The sequence below is a fragment of the Hyaena hyaena genome, unplaced genomic scaffold, assembly GCF_003009895.1.
Source record: "Hyaena hyaena isolate Hyena2069 unplaced genomic scaffold, ASM300989v1 scaffold_470, whole genome shotgun sequence".
Taxonomy (NCBI): domain Eukaryota; kingdom Metazoa; phylum Chordata; class Mammalia; order Carnivora; family Hyaenidae; genus Hyaena; species Hyaena hyaena.
Genome location: NW_024081101.1, coordinates 186890 through 208834, shown reverse-complemented (window position 1 = coordinate 208834; position 21945 = coordinate 186890). Strand labels below are relative to the sequence as shown.

The 21945-nt window shown below is 35.5% G+C and overlaps 1 protein-coding gene across 1 annotated transcript in view; it reads left to right on the top strand.

Annotated features, from left to right (window-relative positions):
• The window catches only part of LOC120246388 (dystrophin), a gene marked incomplete at its 3' end in the record, with an annotated part of 432795 nt that overhangs the window by 230431 nt on the left and 180419 nt on the right, over positions 1-21945 (top strand). Inside the window, exons 12-13 of the mRNA XM_039253866.1 lie at positions 4071-4250; positions 16939-17114. Of these exons, the coding sequence (XP_039109797.1) occupies positions 4071-4250; positions 16939-17114 (356 nt within the window). The remainder of the gene's footprint in view (positions 1-4070; positions 4251-16938; positions 17115-21945) is intronic.

Genomic DNA, 21945 nt, shown 5'->3' with positions numbered 1-21945 from the left:
TATTTGTGTTTTTAGAATACTCTTTGGTAGTAAGGAGGCTGGTTAGTAGAACTGAACTAAGTAGCATTGGGTATGAAGAGGAAGAACTAGACAAGATTATTTCAGAAGAGAATATTGAGGCCCAGAGAGCGGAAGGCAGGGAACCATGTGGCATCCATAGGCTATCATAGAGCATTAGTAGCAGAGTCAAACTGAGCACCAAGACATCCAGACTCAGGTCCATCCCTTTTAAGCTTTTTCAGAACTCCTCATATCTTTTGATTCCTTGACATAAAAAGAACTGTGATTGACAACCATCATTTCTAACAATCAAGTGCTACTATGTTGACATTTTTGTGAATAAAAGACTTTACTAGCCTCAGGACCATGAAAATGCTCAATAATTTTCCAATATGATTAAAATTCAAATTATGTCACCTTACTTGTGAACAAAGTGAAAATATGTTTTGTACAAGTCTTACCGTTTGATAGTTTAAGCCAATTAACAAAACCTGACAGCTGGTCTAGAATTTGAGGTAAAATTCCCCTGCTGACTCAGGCAGTGAATAAGAATTTATGTTCATTAAAATATGTCACAATCTGAGACCCAAAACAGGTACCATCTGTCACCAGTTCCTACTACATACCTAGGTATAGATACAGTGTGCTCAAACTCTCTTTTATTTATAATCAGTGCAATTTGTTTTGAAATATCATCACTAATAGCCCATGGGATATTCTCCTACTTTTCATTTGAGGTGGGAAATGAGGAGTCAAGTATTTTATTTCCTCTTGATCTGTGCTTTTATTCAAACCATGTAGATCTCTTATTTTTTCATGGTCAAAACTGATTTTTTATTTGATGTTAATGATCAAAAGTAAAGGAGAGAAGAATCTGTGGCCTTTAGGAGGTGAATTCTAAGACTTGTAGAATCGGGTAGGCCATCATGGGAAGGCCCACATTTAAAAGAAATACGTTCCTGGGTGAGTTGTTGGCTGCTGTGAGGACCTGTGGTGTTTTCTGGGAAGGACCACCCTGGGAAGTGTCATGGTCCACAGGCCTCGGGTGTACAGGATGGTATTGAGGACAGTCTCAGGTGGCTGTGGGACACACGGCAGGGTGGAAGTACTTACAGTGGCTCAGCAGGTCCCTGCTGATAGTGCTTTTGTACTAAGACTTGATATTATGGCCTCACCTCCTGTTACCACCTTCAAAGAATTCATCCAAGTAGAATCAATGGTTCTCAAAGTATGGTCCCCAGACTGGAGCATCAGCATCACCTGGGAACTTGTTATAAACACAAATTCTTAGGTTCCATCCCAGACCTATTAACTCAGAGGGCCTGGAAGTAGAGCCCAGAAATCTGCATTTTAGCAAGGCTTCTAGGTGATTTTGGTGTTCCCTCAGGGATTTCCTGGACTTTTTGTAAGGATACATTCCTTTTGCTCTTCAAATCATCTTCTAACACTGACCAGATAGAACATGTCTGTTCTGTCTTCTTGGTCTGCTTATCTATCCCTTGTCCCTCTTTATTACTGGCCTAGTCTGGTTTATTGACTGTACCTTCCTGCCTATCTGGACATAGGTCCAACTTCTTGGCTCTTGGAAAATAAAATGTATTTCTTCTTTTAAAATCCTGGCTGACCTCTGCCATCTGTAAATGTTCTAGAGCTTCCTTTTTCTTCCTGAGTTTCTTCCTTTTCCAGAGTTATGTGGTTCTCTGGCACTCAAAGACTTATAATCAGTTTTTGATATGCAGAAAGACATCTTTTTTTATACTCTAATAATAAATAACAATTAAATCATAGTTATTTAATGTGCATACATAAATTCCAAGAATAAAAGTGTTGATAGTCAAGAGTAGATGAGAGAAGGTACTTCATTAGCGTGATTCAATGCATCCGGCAGCACCATGGATTTCCTGTCTTCTCCCTCTGTTAGGTGTAGTAGAAGAGTCCTACTTCAGAGAGTAGGAGATCATGAAGAGAGAGAAACTTGCCTTCACCTTTTAAAAAAATATATAGCTTTAAAATTTACTAGCTAGAAGCTTTGTTTAGTACCATGCTGTTGTCATATGGATTTAAGTAAAAATATGTTGATTCAGTAATTCCACAATTTGATTATAATAATCTTTTTACTTCACCTTGAATCCATTTTTCCTAAAGGTATTCTTTAATGGTAATTTGACTTTCCCTTTTTTTTTGTGATGCTCACCAAGTCCTTTTTCATTTGGCTTAATCTTTACACAGAAGGCTTAGTTGCAAGTGCCACTAAACCTCTTTGGGTATCCAATTAGTTTTATAGATCCTCTAAGAAAAACTGTTTAAGTGACAGGAAGTTACCCATAAATTTCCAACACAAATTCTTTCCTCTTCTTCAAACATAGCTCTCAGATCCTTGTTCTGAAATGTTTCCAAATCATTGCATATTTAGCTTAAATAACTGTGTACCCCTTAGCCCTATGCATACAGCTATTTAAATTAGCTCCTGAAGCCCTGAGAAAGTAAGCCAAAGAGGATTGTATTTACATGTTTTTTTTTTAATTTTAAATGCATGTCTTTAATTCTATCATAACCTTATTTCCCCCCAAAAGAACCTAAAATGGCTTACAACAAAACAAATGCATGCCACAAGTTAAAAGAACAGCAACTACAAAAAGAAGATAGGATGCCATAAAGGAATTGGAGGAATCTACAAATTCATATTTGGGTCCCAGCTCTAGGCAGGTAGCATAAACTGTTGTTTTACTACTATTCCACAATGCATTTAAATTTAATGGAGAACTAACATGTAAATTAAAAAAACAAAATCAACATATAAAGCCAATGCATTACTAAGTTCTTACACTGAAAGTTTTATTTTGATATGAATTCATCTTTAGAATCTTAACTCATATTTTGATTTATTGCATTCTTTCAAACTGAGACAGAATAGTGGGGGGAAAAAAACCCCTAATTGTTGATGGAAAATTAGAAATCAACTTCACAACCAGCTTTTATACCTTAAAAGCGGCATGCACTAGGAATCCAATATAAATGAACACCAGGTGAATCAGTTTCAGAATAAAGGATGAACTACCAGAGCATTCTGTGGTTCAGAGTGATCAGTGCAAGTGGCATGCCAGAATGAGCTACATAAAGTGTCCCTTGCATGGGGGGTGGTGTATTGATTTCTTTGTGTACATGACACGTCAGTTCATGAGCAATTGGTACATCTGTTTCATGATCATTTATTTGTAATGTGTAATATTAGTGGTTCTTAAATTTGCATTTGTTTTGGGAAGACAGGTCTCACTGTTCAGTTTCTGTTCACTGTACTCGCTATGGAGAAAAGGAGTTTGCAAAGAGGCTGTAAAATAACTGTCTCCTTTCTCCCTTCTTCTTGTTTGTTCACATGCTACATCCGGGGCTAGTGTTTGGGAGCTGGAGATTGGCTTTCCCAAAGTACAGGGTGGCCTTAATGGAGAAGTGAAAGAATAAGCTGTCCATATCTACTGATTTCATATAAGCCACTTTGTTTATTCATTACATTTTCACCAAAGGGCATGTGTAACCCTCCGTTAACTCACAAGAACTTTGAAAATATAAATGTTATAAAAATTACTCCATAAAACACGTATGGACTTAGAAAGCATATAAAGTGATTCCAAAGGATTTATGTCACACTCAATTGCTTAGTTCTATTACTTAATGGGCTTTAAAATTTGCTTTAGAGGATAATTACTCAGATAGCCAAATGTTAATTGATTAACAGATACTAAAAAAATTTAAAAGTCAGTAAACTGCCCTTTGAGTAACACCACTCTTTAGTTGTAAGTTCCTCGAATATTTCTAAGTAGCTCTTAAGTTTCTCTCCTAAGTGTTTATTCTACATCTGACTTTCATTTTTTTTTTCTCTTCAAGTGTCTTGGGAAGATTATTTGGATTATAATCTTCTACTTACATTCTTAGTGGCTCTTGCTCCTTTGCAGGCATGATTATAGTCTTTTTGTACCTAGACAAGTGAAAAGCTACACACAAAAGCAATTTGAAGTATAGTGTTTTATAAAGTGTCATTGAGGCTTATTGTGTATTCTTTCCTGTTTTAACAGGTTTTAAAAACAGATTTAGAAAAGAAAAAACAAACCATGGACAAACTCTGCTCACTCAACCAAGATCTTCTGTCAACACTGAAAGACACATTGGTAGCCCAAAAGATGGAAGCCTGGCTGGACAACTTTGCCCAGCGCTGGGATAACTTAGTCCAAAAACTTGAAAAAAGTTCTTCACAGGTTAGTGATCCTAATGAATTACCCTGTAATCAGTCATCCTCGAGATTCTTGAAATCGTCATATAAGACAGCAGTATTATAAGCCTACAAAAGATATCACTGTGTTAGTCCTTGCCAAGTAGTCATTTGAATAAAAAACATGGCTTTCTTGCTTGTCTTGATAGTGGAGAATGTGGGGGAGAGGTGAAGGAGTGAGTGCTGATTGAGTGAACTAGTTCTTGCCTCAGAGTGTAATTCCCCAATTCAGTGGGGATGAGGATCTGAGTGACTTAGAGCAGTTTGACAGAGTGCTAGGGGACTGTGTCACCACAACCTAACCCCAAATCACAGATTATAGAACTTTGAGGGCTATTCCTTGATCCCTACATTTTACATGTGAGAAAAATGAAACTTAGGGAGGAAAAATGAATTATCCAAGTGAAGTTAGTGATAGGAGTATGGCTAGGGCCCAGGTCCCTTGATTTTACTGAGAACTGTTTTCTTAATAAGAGTAAGGATCTGTTTATTGGCTCTTCTTTCTGCCACAAACAGTTAATTCACAACAGGGACACACAGTCTGTGGATTAGGAAAGCATCTGTGTTATACTTGTAGTGTCATAATGTGGTTTTATGTTAAGAATTTTAAAAGTTTTGGTAATTTAAAGGAAATGGGGCGATTTTAAAGTAGAAACTTTTATTATCTGCTCTTACTGGATCATGGAATTGTGGGTAGTCACTCAAAATATTAACATTATATATAATAGCATTTAACATATTCTGCCATATTATTTTTCATTATAGAAGCTAACTTGTGCCAGTCGGTTATAGTCCATAGCTCAAAGCACCATCTATATGTCTCTATGAAAGCAGTGACCACATTCGGTAGGTTTAGGCATTGATCTCCTTTGTTATGAGACAGTGCAGGGAACTGGTTTTCCTGAGACTTCACATTTGATAAGTAGCACTTAGAAATGTTTGTTGAAAGATAAAATGAAGTTTAAAGTATTGCTTCCAGAAATATAATTTAAGAAAATATGACCAGGCAGTGTATACGATTTTCAGTCACAGTTCAAACTTCCTTTGAAGTTAAATTCATACTTAAAAATTTAAATTTGAAAGGATATATATTGTAATCATTTCCTGTGCACTTTGGGCATTAGGAAAAATTCCATGTGTTTTCCACTGAATACATTTCTAGCAATTGCTTGATTGAATAGCGATTTTATAACCACATCATGATTCTTATTATTATATATGATCTGGCGATAGATACTTTGCATTAGCACTGGAATTTATGTAACAAATACATGAGATACTAGAGAATTTGATACTTTTTAAACCAACAGTGATATCATTCCAATATGTACCCATTGTTTCCATAGATTATTGCTGCTGTAAAATGGTCAGTTACCATGTTAAGAAGGATTGGCATTGCCTTATAAAGAAAATTATTTAGGAATACATTCCTTTAAAGGGGTATGTTTATGGAGATGTAACTGTTAACAGTAGGTCACGTTCTTGTTCACTTGTACTATATCCAGTGGTTTTCAAACTTGAGTCTACATAATAATCACCTGGGAAACTGATTAAAATTCATAGTCCTAGATTTCATGCTCAGAAAATCTTGCTCAGTAAACCAGCAATCTGCATGCAGCCTTTGATATAGTCTGCAGACCATATTTTTACAAAACATTGAGTTAACAAGACAGTGACATGCGTACCAATCCCCATGTTGTGGTTTATTTCCACAGTCCTGCCAGAAATGGGGAGAATGGAGACCTTCCTAGCAATGCAGTGTTTAAATATACTTACCTCCTTGGAATGAGCCTACTTTCTAAAAAAGTGTTGTGCATATCATTTTTTACACTAGTTGGTAAAAAAACAAAACAAAACAATAAACCTTAGTAATTTTACTTTTAATGGCCTAAAATTATAAGTCTTCTGCCTAGGGTCATTACTCACCTTCCTATGTTTGAAATTTTCAAAATCTATAATAAAAAAAAAACACTAGTTCTGGTTTATACAGTTCTTTATAAAATGATGTCCAATATACAGAACAGCATGTATCTACTGTTTTTTGCCAATAAAATAAAGTCACAGACATGAGGGCATTTTGGAGGGGAAAACCACTGGTGTTCTTAATATATACAAGGGATACTGTTCAGTGAGTCTCGATGGCTTGTTGTGGTTCACTATGTTATTTTTAATCTTTATTTTCAAACATTTATGCATTACTATACCAGATCTATACCAGATCAGAAGCAGATATATTAAGCAAGTTACTTTTTAGAACACTAAGCTTCAGCTTTCTACACTTTGATTTCTGGTTTTGTTTGTTGCTTTTTCCCCAAGAATAACTATCAGAGGCCCAGTCCAGATCATTGCTGGGTTGAGTTAGGATTCTAACAAAAATAAAAATGAAGGTACCCAAGGACAAAGAAATTGAAAGGAAGATAGAGCAAGCCATGAATAGCATCTTATAACTAAAAGAGCCCTTGAATTTTTTTTCTTGCATCTAAAATTGAGCTTGATTGAAAGAACATGGGAAGAAGTCTAAGAATGTGGAGGGTGAGGTTGTGACTTTGAAGAACAAAGCTCTCTTGTATGCACACTTTCCAGCATGTTTGCAGGAGTGGAGATGTGAGAATCAGTCCCATTAATGATATGATATACTCAGCCTTCGAAAAATCCTGTTTAGGATTAAAGATCAGTTTAAGGAATGAGGAAAATCTGGTAATGGTTAACATCCAGAAGGATATAGGAATTGTGACTGAGGTGACAGGGCATCCGATTGTGCTCACATAAGGGACACTGTGTGCCCGAATGTTTGACTGCTATTCAGGTCAGAGCTTTGAGGGATTTTGACCTTAAGAAATAGTAGCATGGCAAGAGATCAAAATATGGGAAAAAAATAAACTGTGAGGCTGTTCTCTTGCATTTCAGAGTCAAGGCTGGCTTGACTAATGCCGGGACACATGCTGAGGATGCTTAAGTTGATGAGAAGGCAGCATAAGAAAACACATACTTTCTGTTTCCCAAAGTTAGGAAGAATAATAACCCTTGCTATATGGAAGCTTAAGATGAGAAAAGAGAACAAATCAAATAAACTCTGGATTGACTTACTGAAATACTCAAATGGCCCTATGTGTTCTCTACATTTTTTATAAATCTGCTTCTTGAAATTTACACAGTCTTTTTTTTTTTTTTCTAAAAGCTGTAACCCTGATGAATGTATTTTTATCTTGATTATAATTAGGGAATATGATAGTCAGAAATTCATTATAGTTAATAATTTAAACTTACACATAATTTTAGTGATTTGAAACATTATTTTCCCCATTTAACTGAAATCATACATCGTGTGGAACGGGTTTAATATTCATGTGCTTTATAATGTATTATGGTAATTTATAATAAACTTGGCATTAGGTGTTTAAATGTAAGAATATATCTAGATCCATCTAAAAATTCTATAGCTTTGTCATGTTTTTTAGCAGAGTAAATTATCTTCTTTGCCAGAAGTAAGGGACATTTTATGATACAAGTAAGTTTATACGTATCATTCCCGTTTTGTGAATATTTTGCTGTATTTCTATTGACCATATTTGCAATGTTCTGAACTATAAGCACAAATATCTTAAAGATAAAATTAATGTACCCAGAATTCTCCTCTCCTTGTACATGAGAATACATGTTGATGCTATATATTTCTGTATCTATAGTTACAGATGTCCAAATTGATTATGTGATCATTATATATGTATATATCTATTCTATAACATTTTCTCCTGCTGGGAATTTTAAAACTCATGCCAGACATATGAATAGTGTAAAATGTGGTTGAATATAATGAGCCAGTATTTTTAAGAATATCAGAAATGCTACTGGGGGCATACAAGAGGATTAAGATGAACATTTCTCTATTTACCTTTCTTTTTTGAGTTCATTCTCATTTTTTAGAGTTCCCTCATTTTACTCTCCACAAAATATTTTACATGCACATTCTGACTGTGCCCATTTTCAAAGCATTAGTTTGTAGATCTATTGATGCTGAAGATGTAGTTACAATTGGTTTACCTCTTTTCTTTTTGCCAATAATTTGTATAGTACTCTAAGGCCTTTCCATTGACCACCCTTTTCACTGGTTCGCGAAAGTTCTCCAAGCTAATCAACCTGATGCCATTTTAAAAAAATTGTTTTATAACACTTAGAATTAAAATAAAATCCCTTCACTTATTTTAGGTTTCTATATTATTGAAGGACTACCTAAATTCATAGACTAACCATCTTTAATTTTAGAGCATATTTTAGTTAATTGCTTAGGTTAAAGGTTTTATTAAAAAATTGTAAAATTATACCTAAAATAACTTGGGAAATGAACTGTATCCTTTTCCTACCTCCTATTAAAGTAGGTGTTTGAGAAAGGGCCTTGTCTATCAGTGTAATAGTTTTTATGTTATAAATTCATTATTTACAATGATATAAAATTGTAGGCATTGAAAATTTAAGAGACAAGAGCTGAGTTAACTTTTGGAATCTCTCATTCCTTATTTATAAAAAGGGAAGTTTGGGCTAGGATGATTTCCACAGTATCCTTCCAGTTCTAAATGCATGTGATATGTTTCTCTTTGTTTGAAATTGTATATAACACTCTTGAGTAATTAGTGAAGAGTTTCCAACTATCCCTGCTATATCGATCTTTGTGTCAGCTGGAAGATGATAATGCAAATACAATTCTCTTCCTGTAAAAAGAAGATAGACTTCTGAAATGAGTATATTTAACTCATCTCGAGTATGTAAGATACCCTGAAAATAGGGGCATCTGGGTACCTCAGTTGGTTAAATGTTCGACTTTGACTCAGGTCATGATCTCATGGTTCGTGGGTTCGAGCCCGACATCAGGCTCTGTGCCAACAGCTCAGAGCCTGAAGCCTGCTTGGGATTCTATGTCTCCCTCTCTCTCTGCCCCTCCCCCACTTATGGTCTGTCTCTTTCTGTCATAAACACTAAAAATTTTTTAAATAAGATACTCTGAAAATAAAATAATCATATCTATATGATTCATCTATTCTCTACAGACAGTAAATGAAATAACACATAAAGAAAAATGTAAGTTTCCCCTCAGTGTATACTTGATTATCTGCATCTATAGTCAAAGAATGTGTTTCATTTCTTCATTTCAGATGGTATGTAGAGGAAGGTCAGGTGGATCAGAAAAAATAAATTTCATGGCTTTTTGAATTTTGCAGATGCACTTAATTCACATGGTTGCTCAAAATCGGTGTTTATATGAATCCTGAATCCAACATGAATCTCTTCTTCTTGATAATTTGTATAAAATACAATATGGAGTGAAGGACAAAACACATGAAATTGCACAGTTTTATAGAATAAGCCTTTTAATTAATAATTAAGCCTTCTTAGTTATTATATAATATTTTATTTCAAATGGAATTACTTCTTTCTTTGATGTCTTTTTAGTTCGAACTCTAAATGTGTTCATGAGAGGTGCCTGGGTGGCTTAGTCGGTTAAGCATCCAACTTTCGCTTAGGTCATGATCTCGCGGTTCGTGGGTTCGAGCCCAGCGTCATGCTCTGTGCTGACTGCCAGCTCGGAGCCTGGAGCCTGTTTCAGTCTGTGACTCCCTCTCTCTCTGACCCTCCCCTGCTCACGCTGTCTCTCTCTCTCTGCTAGAAATAAATAAAACATTCCAAAAAATAAATGTGTTCATGATTCTGATGTTTTATCTTTTCAAAATGTTATATTGCCTTATTAGCAGTATCAAAACAAGACAATAATTAATAATTAAATTTAGGGATGCCTCAGTGGCTGAGTCATTTGGGTGTCCGACCTTATCTCAGATCATGATCTCACCGTTTCATAGGTTTGAGCCCCACTTTGGGCTCTGTGCTGACAGCTCAGAGCCTGAAGTCTGCTTCACATTCTGTGTCTCCCTCTCTCTCTGCCCTCCCCCACTCATGCTCTGTCTCTCTCAAAATTAAATAAACATTAAAAATAAATAAATATAATTTAGTTATCATGCCACTCTCATGACCTTTGGTACTCCTTTTATGCGCCCCTTAGCGATGGTAATTCCTCTGCACTTGTTCATGGGATAGAGCATTTTATAGCCTTTTGATTAATCACGCAGCTTCCTTTGTGAGCACCTCATGTTTTCTACCCCAAGTTTCTAACAAAGCTCAGCATATAAAATTCTTTCTGTTGCTTTGAATTGTAAATCCTTACACCATCAGATTTTTGAGCCTTGTGCTACTGTGCCTATGGAGATGGTTTTAAGCCTGGCTACCAATTATCAGTTAAAGCTGTTGCTATGATTATGCAGTACATTTTAAACTGTAGAACTACAATTTTTCCATACCTATTAAAAGTAAATTAATCACTCTAAAGTTATGTATATAAAAATGACACAGCAAAAAACTCTGATCCACAGTTGTCAACCTGATTATAATTTTTAAAAAAATTTCAGGTGTATTTAATTTGATCGATTTTCCCCAGATTTAGTTTATCAGGAGCTGAAAGGCATTGTGTTCATTTTCAGTCATCTTCTGATTTTATATATGTACGTGTGTATATATAAACACATACTCCTCTTTTAGGAAAATCACCATTCAGAAATCTGAGCAGGTATAGCAGTAAGTGAGCATTGAGACTTGGATTTACATTTCTGTTCTGCCACTTACAAGCTGTGTCTGCCTCGAAATTTTACCTCTTACCTGTAAAATGGGAATAATATTATTATTACTCTTAATGCCATAAGGTAATGGCACCCATCATTTAATAAGCCTTCATTGGATGTACTATTCTAAGTATTTTCAATAAGATAATTAATGAAAAGCTCTTAGCATAAAGCCTGGGACATGCAAAGAGCTTTGTAATTGGTAGGTATTATTACATGCGTTAGTATTTTAATAATGAAAATGATAAGATAAAGTGGGTAACTGGTTCTTTGTAACTTGAATCTTTTAGTAAATTTCTTTAAATGTTCAAATAGTAGGATATCTCACAATGCAGTAAGTAGAACTCTGTAACCCCAAAGAACTTAAAAAGGCAAGAATATCTAAATAGTTAAATGGAAGAATCAAAGATGCAATTAAGAATGCAGCCGAAAAAAAAAAAAGGCACCAACAAAGTTAATTTAAAATGTGAGAGCAGGTGGTAACTACAACTAGCTACCCCTAAGAAAATGGAGAGAGTGTTTGAAATGTGTCCTTTCATTGTATCCCCTTTTATATTCTTTAAATATGCTTGGATATACATACATTTTGCATCCATATGTGCATTTTAGACACATGGAAGAGAAGCTGGCAAGAATTTTATTGTTTGAGAGTACTTTGATTCCTCCAGAACTACCAAAATTGTACAACCTTACTGCAGGAAGCTGTATACCCTAGAACTATCAAGAGACTGAGTAAACGCTCTTCTAGTTTTTCTCACAAAGGGAAAATGTAACTTTTGGAAATTAACATATGAGGGAGAAGTTTCAATAGAGAATTTTTAAAAATTTTCTATGAACATTTAGAAAAGCTAGCTGCAATTACGAATATGTATTGAGAGAGCACTTTCTGTGTTCAGACGTTACATAGTTTAATTCTTGAAACTAAGGTTTGGTTACATAATTTGTGAGGCCCAGTGGAAAATGAAAATTCAGGGCTTCTTGTTCAAATATTATTAAGAATGTCAAGAGTCTGGCAGCAGAACATGAAGCCAAGCATGGAGTTCTTTGAGTGAGAGAACCTGGGTGACACCATAAGTTGTATACTCGTGAAGCTGGCCCTGTTTGCAGTGGCCTTGTGAAGATAGGTTACCATTTCTATTTTACATATGAAGAAAAGAAATCAAGGTTCTGAGAGACAAATGAACCTACCCTAAATGCTATCATATGCCAACTGTTGACCTGGCATTTGAGAATTGTTGGGCCTGCCTCAAAGACCCCTGACTTTTAATCCGTGTAAGAAGTCTAAACGAAGTCTTTGCCATTTTTACTGGCTGACTGACAGATCAAGGCAATACTGTTTAAAAACAAATACATTTTATTGTCATGGCAACATTTGAAAGTCATTTCCAATATACTAATAATCAAAATGGAAGTGTAGGAGGGATGGGTGAAATAAGTAAAGAGGATTAAGAATACACTTACCTTGGGGCTCCTGGGTGGCTTAGTCAGGTGAGCGTCCAGGTCATGATCTCAGGTCATGATCTCACGGTTTGTGGGTTCGAGCCCTGCATTGGGCTCTGTGCTGATAGCTAGCTCAGAGCCTGGAGCCTGCTTCAGATTCTGTATCCCCCTCTCTCTCTGACCCTCCCCCGCTCATGGTGCCTCTCTCTCTCTCTCAGAAATTAAAAAAAATAAAAATAAAAGAATATAATGCAAACTATGTTATATACTAATTTTGACCCTGCTCTCTTTAGCATTTTAATGGAGACCTTACGTCATTCTTAGTAGATTTTCACTTTTCCTAATATTTAGTTGTTTTAATATATTTGGATGACATCATTCCATAGTTCTAAAGATACATCAGAATGATAGACTTATTTTTTTTTTTACAAATAGTTTTTTGTCAAGTTGGTTTCCATATAACACCCAGTGCTCATCCCAACAAGTGCCCTCCTCCACGCCCATCACCCCTCTTCCCCTCCCCCCACACCCATCAGCCCTCAGTTTGTTCTCAGCATTCAAGAGTCTCTCATGGTTTGCCTCTCTCCATCTCCCCCACTATTTCCCCCCTTCTTCTCCCCCATGGTTCTCCGTTAAGTTCCTCCTAATCCTCCTATATGTGCAAAGATATGGTAGCTGTCCTTCCCTGCCTGACTTATTTCGCTCAGCATTAACACCCTCAAGGTCCATCCATGTTGCTACACGTGACCAGATTTCATTCTTTCTCATTGCCATGTAGTATTCCATCGTGTAGATAAACCACATCATCCTGATCCATTTGTCCTTTGATGGACACTTAGGCTCTTTCCATGTTTTGGCTATTGTTGAGAGTGCTGCTTTGAACATTGGGGTCCATGTGCCCCTATGCATCAGCACTCCTGTATCCCTTGGGTAAATTCCTAGGAGTGCTACTGCTGGGTCATAGGGGAGTTCTATTGTTAAGTTTTTGAGGAACCTCCACACTGTTTTCCTGAAACAACCATTTGAACAGAAAAGTTCTGAATTTTTTTTCTGCCCGCAAAAGCAACATTTTGCAGAAAATGTTTTATTGTAGAAAGTCAGAAAAAAGAAAAGAATATAGAAATATATAGTCTACGATAGAAATTATCTGTGCTTTCTCTATGAAAACATAAGTACTGACAGTTATATTTTGCATTGCTCACTGAGGACTATAGCATAAACATTGTACAATGACATTGAAAATATTTGACACATCTACAGTCACTCTATCATGTGCATATGCTATAATTTATTTAAGCCAGTACCTCCTGACATTAGGTTGTTTCTCTTTTACCATTTTACCATTATGCTTATCCTGTGAACAGAGATAAATGTTATATGCAATCTCTAGCATCAAATAGATTTAAATATGAGGATACCGGCTGAGGGAAATTTATTTATGTAACATTTAAAATTTATTTATATAACATTTCAAAAGAAACTACATTGATTATTGTATGTTCAGTGCGTGTAATTACTTGTCTCACAATTGTTTGTGTGTTTGTCACCTTCACTACTATGCTGTAAGATCCCTACAAATCTAGATTCCATTTTATGCATTTCTGAATGTTCTGTAATGATACGTAAAGAATATATGTTGGAATTTAATTAAAATGTGATTCAGCTCCTGAGTAAGTCATATAATTTTAGATTGTTTTGATTAAATATGAGGTCCAAAGATAAGAAACCTAAGTTTGGGAGCACCAATCAGATTAAACCTAACTCTAGCCCATACTTGGTATTTTTTTTTAAATGTTTTATTTATTTCTGAGAGAGAGAGAGAGAGCGAGCGACAGCGTGAGCAGGGGGTGTCAGTGAGAGAGGGAAGTACAGAATCAGAAGCAGGCTCCAGGCTCTGAGCTGTCAGCACAGAGCCTGACACAGGGCTCGAACCCACAAACTATGAGATCATGACCTGAGCCGAAGTCGGATGCTTAACCGACTGAGCCACCCAGGCGCCCCGGTATTTTAAAACTTGGAAATAAGATTTATTAGAGTCATAATTATCAGTCTTCAGGTCTTTAAGACTGTCAGTTAGGAACAATACTCAGCTTACTCTGTGTCGGTTCAGGGTTCCAAACAAACTTTAAATGAACCAAGTCATACTAAGACAGGCTTCCATTAGGTGTAAAACTTTGCTAATGGGAAAAATTTGCTGCCATAATAAGAAAGGAGTTGTCTCCTTCTGGGAGTAAAAAATTCTATAATAAGTGTAAGTTATACTAAATGACCTCCTTAATCCCTTCCTGTCTGTATTTCTAATGATTCTAACACATAATTAAGTGTTTACAGTCAATAAACTAAAAGCCATGGGGAAATTTAGTAGACGACCGTTTAGTTTTTATTCTGATTATATGGATAGGTTTTAAAAGTTACTATTAATTTGTCATATATAACAAATTATATCCTGTAGCTACAAGGTCAGTGCACAGTTGTTGTTCTTTTCCATCCCGGAGGAAATGGAGGAGTATTTTCAGTTATAGTAGAGTAATGATTATAGTGTAAAACAATTACAGATTTATGTCTCGCTATTATTTCATTAGATTATTTTTTCTGTCTTAGAAAGTTTGCCATATTCCTAATTGTCTTTTCATAGTATATGCTGTTGCCATTTCTCTTTACCCTCCCCTCCATGGGTACTTCTTTCCAATTTCATAAGTATCAATGAGAAGATATTATAACATTATAGAAATTAACTCCACAGCCAGATATTCAGTAGCACAAATGTTTCACAACACTAGATACAATTGTAAACAATAGGTTTGCATTTTCAGAATTTCTGCATTCTGGTGCCTAACATATAAAATTAAAATTTCCCCCTTAACAATATTCTTTTCAAGCCATCATGGTATGCAAAAAAATTTGCTCACGGTTAAAAAATACTACTCTGAAATAATTAAATGCTCTTGGAATCCTCCTTAAAAACTACATTTTTTTTTATTTGTTAAAGGTAAACTTAATTTGATTATGTAATGATCATTTTGTGTTGAGTGCAGTTAGGTTTGAGGTTCTATTTTAAGGATTTTTTTTTTTTTTTTTGACAGCCATGTTACTCTCTGCTTTCATTTTGGTGTAACTTGTCAATGGACTGTATAAGTATTGTTTGAGACTCAGTGATGGATTCTAAATAATGAGTCCATACAGTTCTTAAAGAAGATAAAACCAGTGTTTGACACATGCAGAAGCTCAGTATTTCTTAATGTCCTTAAAAAAAAAAAAGCAACTAGGCTACCAAAATGGAAGTCTCTAAGGCCTTGACATATGTAAGGGTAACATTTCTATAATGTATTTGTCAAAAGGAATTTTTATACAAGATGCCGTGACAAAAGATTTCATTCCATCACTGTCAGTTGCCTCTTTGGAAGCTGCAATAAGAAGATGCTGAGGTTTCCCTGATTGCCTCTCATTGAAGGAATCAGTCATGTGTGAGGCAGGGAGGTTGTCCCAAACCCTTTCCATACCTCGTGGCGAAGTCAGGAATATTAGTCAAACTAATCTTGACTTCAGCCAGATCCCTAGCTCTGTGCATATCAAGTACTTAGAAATGGATCTAATGAAGGCCTCTTTTGGTCTCCTTATAAATTCACCTTCCAAATGATTTGGATTACTTGAAGAGTAATAATGATGAACATCTAAGAGATAACTATTCAGTTCTAATAACAGGAAGACTGTGAGAGAGAGAGTTGATGGTTAGGGAAGGAAGGGAGAGTATCTCCCCATTACACAGCTAGTCTGGTACTGGCCTTCTACTGAGGTGATGGCTTCTCATCACAAACCATATTATTCCAAAGAGTGATAGTCTATGCTTAATAGATAGGTTTCTTTTTTAAGTCTAAACACAAAGTTAGTGTGATTCTAAACCAAGAAGTATCTTTAATGCTAACTTTGGAAACTGAAATATTTTAACTAACTAATTAAACAAGGGTAGTGTGTGTTTTAGTTTAAATATGCTTTTGGATTAATAGATACTTGATGTTAACCTTTTATTGTAGTTTTAAAGGGCATTTCACTTATTTGATTAGAAAGTAATTTTTTTGTAAAGTTCAAGTAATTTTATCTAAAAAGGTATGGATTATAACTAATTAGTATATATGATAATCAAAGATGCACTCACCACACTAATAAGCATCTGTGGTATGCTGAGGCAATGAAGTTGGTGCTGGTCTACCTTATAAAGTTTATATTAATGTGGTAAGCACTGTAAACGGCATGTTTAATTAAATGTCAGAGTGACACCCTACATTTTACTCCTTTGCCCCCCATCTCCCTTTATTTCCCATAGCATGACTAATACATTGAAGAGACACTAAGGTTACTTCCGGTTTTGAGATTACTTCCCTTTGTGATTTAAGTCAACATAACTTAAGTCAGATAAAACAATTTGATTTTGGTTCAGTATGGTGCTATTTTGATCTGAAGGCCAATTTACCAACATGCAGGAACAGTTTCTCATTATTTTCCTTCGATTCTCTGTGCAGTCCTTACTGAAGTCTCTCAAGCAATGTGTAACCTCTGTTTCAATACTTCTCCCAGATTTCGCAGGCTGTCACCACCACTCAGCCATCACTAACACAGACAACTGTAATGGAAACAGTAACTATGGTGACCACGAGGGAACAAATTCTGGTAAAGCATGCCCAAGAGGAACTGCCACCGCCACCTCCCCAAAAGAAGAGGCAGATTATTGTGGATTCCGAAATTAGGAAAAGGTGAGAGGCTCTTACTCATGGCTTTATCCTGAAGCAAAAAGTAATTGTTAAGCAGGAAAACTCTATAGCTGTTGGATGGCAGTGTGTTTACTTAAACAATATTTCCAGAAGCCTCAGGTGCCTGTAATGTCAGTTAAGTTAGAAAAATTGTGCAGTGAATTTTAAAATTTGCCCAGGGAATCAGCATCCCAACAAAAACTGAATGCTTAATAGAAATAATATTTTCAGGATTAAAAGAAGAAACTATGGGTCATGAACTGCCACGGACTCATTTTATCCTAAAAGTTCCTTCCTTCCTTCCTTCCTTCTTTCCTTCCTTCCTTCCTTCCTTCCTTCCTTCCTTCCTTCCTTCCTTCCTTTCTCTCTCTCTCTCTCTCTCTCTCTCTCTCTTTCTTTTTTCTTACAAAAAGCCTGCTTGTTCAGTGCCTACTTTTGCATTAAATGTATTTTTTTCCAGTAATGGAAAGTACATTTTCATGAAGAAGTACACCTATAATAGACAAGCTCCATTCTGCTAGTTTATGAGAACATAATGTCTCAATCTGCACATCCTAAATCAGGAGTAATTACAGAATAGATTTCCTGTTCTTTGATATTTATAAAGTCTTATCTTGAAGGTGTTAGAATTTTTAGCTGATCTTTTGGTAGATATTTTCAACTAGACATTGTAGATAAGCTAGGTATTATGTACATCCATGGGTATATTAAAATGATGAGAATAAAATCTCAGAAATGCAAAACTACCATGAAAGTCATAAAAAATGGTACCGTTTCTTTTTTACTCCAATTATTATCATTCTAAGATTAAGAAAGAACATTAAAATCTGCCTTATGTTTCTAAGCAACATATGTTTAGGATCGCGTGGAACATTTGACATTAGAATTTATGTATACAAGGGTATAGAAGTATGAGGAGAGGAACACATACCTAAAAATAGCATGTCAGATGCTTTAGGGAAAAGAAAAAAAAAACACCTAGAGAAGTTACTCAAGTATATTATTTGGGACTTTCAGTACTTCTCTTTTAACCCGTAATTTGTAACCTGCTGTCATAATTCCACAGTGAGCTGCTAGGCTTTTCCAACTGGTGGGATCTACGTGGCTGGGTGGATCCTCTCATGCAGTGGTCAGCAAACTCAAGCCAGCAGACTAGATTTACCTTGCTTCCAGTGTTTCTATGGCTAATGAGCTAAGAATTCCTTTTATATTTTTAAATGGTTGAAAATAATCAAAAGAAGAACAGTATCTCGTGACATGTGAAAATTATATGAAAGTCCAATGACAGTGTCCATAAACAAGGTTTTATTGAAACAAAGCCACAATCATTTATTTATATATCATCTGTGTTGCTTTAACATTACAAGAGCAGGGTTGGGTGATTGTCACAGAGACTATATGGCACACAAAGCCTAAAATATTTACTATCTGCCCCTTACAGAAGAAGTTTGCTGACTCTCATTCCAGTCAAATAGTTCTTTGAATCTTTCAGTATTAGCATTCTATTTGGGCCAACAGCTTTCGAGGATTCTACTCCTGATGGTAGCTGAAAAGTTAACATTGATAGAGGAAAAAAAACTTAATGGCAGAAACAAATATGTGAAGATCTTAATGAATCTGCTTTTTATTAACCCAAAAGCATGGGTATGAATTTCACATCATGTGAAATATGTGTCTGCAGACAGTGCTTAGTGGGGACATGGATTTATGGATCCTTTGCAACAACTCAACAGCTCTTCACCAATTTTCCAAGCAGAACAGTATGGAAACCTAGTTGTTTTACCCTCCTAATGTGTTCAGCATTCTACTAATACAGAAATTAGCAGAGCAAATTGATTCATGTCAGTTTCTCTCCTGGCTCCTGACAAGTATATTCTTGGCTTCTGTTTGGTAAATGTGATTTGGTTAAGGAAAATATGTTCTGATGACTTTTTGTTTTCAGGAAAGTGTGGCTAGTGGTGAAATACTTTGTCTCCTAAATTCTCTTTGCATCTCACCCTCTCAGCGTTTTTTATGAGTGCCTGAAATGAGATGACCTATTGGGAACATAAAGAATATATGACTTAAATAAAAGTTAACGCTTACTGATGATTTTATTGTGTGCTCAGCGCTAGATTAAATGCTTTCTCTGCATAGCACGTTTATTCTTCACAGTTACTCTACAAGATAAGTATGGCTAATATTACTGTTATATACCACTACAGAGTATCTGAGCCAGAATTTCAAGTGAGGTAGCCTACTACAGAAGCTAGACTGGCTAGGAAAATGTTTCTTCAGTAGATAAATGACTATGGTGATCTTATATCTTTGTTTCCCTAAATCCATTCAAGATCATACCTTTTGTGACATCATAATTATATGTAAGACCAACTGTCAATCTCACATATGTCCAGATTTGGACAGTACCGTACCATGGATGCTTTATATAAGATTCTAGATTGATAAATCTATAGTGAACAAAGAGCAGTCACAAGTGAACATTTAGGACGTTTAAATTCAATAAGTGATCATTGTCTACAGGATGACAACTGCTTAAGATAGTGTAATGGTTCAAGAGGCTTTATGCAAACATGAGTGAAAGCTTCATGATAGCTCATGTCCATCTCGTGTCCCATGTGATAACCCCTATCACATAACTTTCAAGGCTGTAGTCTTGAAAATCTATTGAATGCTCATCTTTTACAAATGACCTCCTTTTTTAGTTTCTCTGACACACAACTGGGTCTGCACCTGACCTGTTTTCTACCTTTTGCCTACGTACTATGGTAGTAGCTCATAAATGTATTTTTTTTTTTTTTTGCTTTTTTGGTGTCATTTGAATTCTCTTTTTATGTTGATTCAAGTCTGACACTAAGTGAATGACCCTGCGATTTTACTTATAGCTCCATATCTGACTCTCTCTTAAATTTCATGTTTATATCTTTGAAACTATATAGTTTACTTGTGTCTAGTCATCTACGTACATTGTATTGAGGCATCTTGTCAGTGTCTCAGTATTTTTTAATCAAATGCAAACAGTTGTTTCCTCTGTTTAACGACACCTACTTTTACATTGTACAAATATTTTACTTCTTATAATTTCTTGCCTGTATATCTAAAGGAGTGGCAAATATTGGGAAAAGCATGGACTTTGGAACCAGAATTAGTCATGTTTGAAACCTGCTTGTTTTAACTATGAGCTTAAGATCCCAGGAAAATTACCTAGTATCTGTGCCTCATATCTACTATCCTCACTTTATAAAATACTAAGGATTAAATGAGAAGCATTTGATACAGTAACTGTAGGGTAGTAAGAATTCAGCGAATGCAGTAGCTGTTATTCTTGCCATTTGGTTATGGTGGACACTGAAGGATTAGGGGTGGATGTAGTAGAGGTGACAGAGGTCGTAGAGATGGTGGTGGAGACAGTGGTAGTGTAGATGGTGATGGTGATGAAGGTGGCAGTGGTGGTGGGGGTGGAAATGGTGATCATGCGCTTTTGGTTAAAAAAAATCCCACAATAAACATCATCTAAAAGAATATAACAAATATTACCTTCTCATCTTCCTCTTTAAAACAAAATTTACCAAGTGATTGCCCTATTTCTGTCAATCTCTGCTCTCTTACCTTGTCTCTTCTTTATTAATATTGCATTATACTATTGGGGTCGTGACAATTTCAGTTATTTCCCAATCATTCTAACTGCCAACTCCATAACCTACACCATATACCTCCATGTGGTGAGACTTGTCCCTTTTTTAATTAATCCTCATCAAATTAATATATCTAAAATGTGGCTGGCTTCTTTGCTGACCTTCCAGATCTGACATCTTGGTAACTCCAATTACCCCCAAAATAAAACACAACTAACTACTTATGATCTTCAATATTCTTCTCCCACCAATTGTATTTCTAGCTTCCCCAGAATCTTTCCACTTCAGCCAGCAAAATACAGTACATTCTTTTGGTAGATGCCTTAATGTTACCCACATAAATTTTTCTCATCGCCAATTACCACAAACGGGGACTATTATTACCCTCCTTTATATTTTACTTTGAATCCATATATAGTACCATGCATACAGTAGTCAACGAATATTTGTTTGAAAGAGTGAATAAATATGGTTCAACAGATTGTGATAGTTAAAATTTTATATTCCTTGGCACTTAAGAATGTTATCTGGTTCTTCATGGAATCATTCTTAATAAACAAATGAACATTCTAATAATCTTTAATAATTCTATTTTTGCCCATTAGGCTATTGTTATTTACTCAGAACTGTTAAAGGTTTAGAACTCAGCTTTGTACCACACAGTTTTTTTAAAAAATATCTAAGATGTGTTTACTTGATTCTTTAATAATTATACAGTTTCTGCTTTTGTTGTACTTACTGCATAAATTGTCCTCCTCACACTAAGATATATGCAAAAGTGTTAATGATCTTGGATCACAGTATAATTATTTTTAACAGTAAATTATCCCTGCAATTCACTGATATGATTTTACATATAGGTAATTATCAGAGTATGGAACTCATACTATGTTAAAACTAGATTTATTATCTACTTAATTGGAATTTATTGAGGAGATTAGTCCCTAAACATGTAGCAGTTCTTTTAAAAGACATTCAGATTTCATTGTTTCTCATTGCCATGTAGTATTCCATGGTATAGATAAACCACATCTTCTTGATCCATTCATCTGTTGATGGACACTTAGGCTCTTTCCATGTTTTAGCTATTGTGGAGAGTGCTGCTATGAACATTGGGGTACATGTGCTCCTATGCCTCAGCATTTCTGTATCCCTTGGGTAAATTCCTAGCAGTGCTATTGCTGGGTCATAAGGGAGTTCTA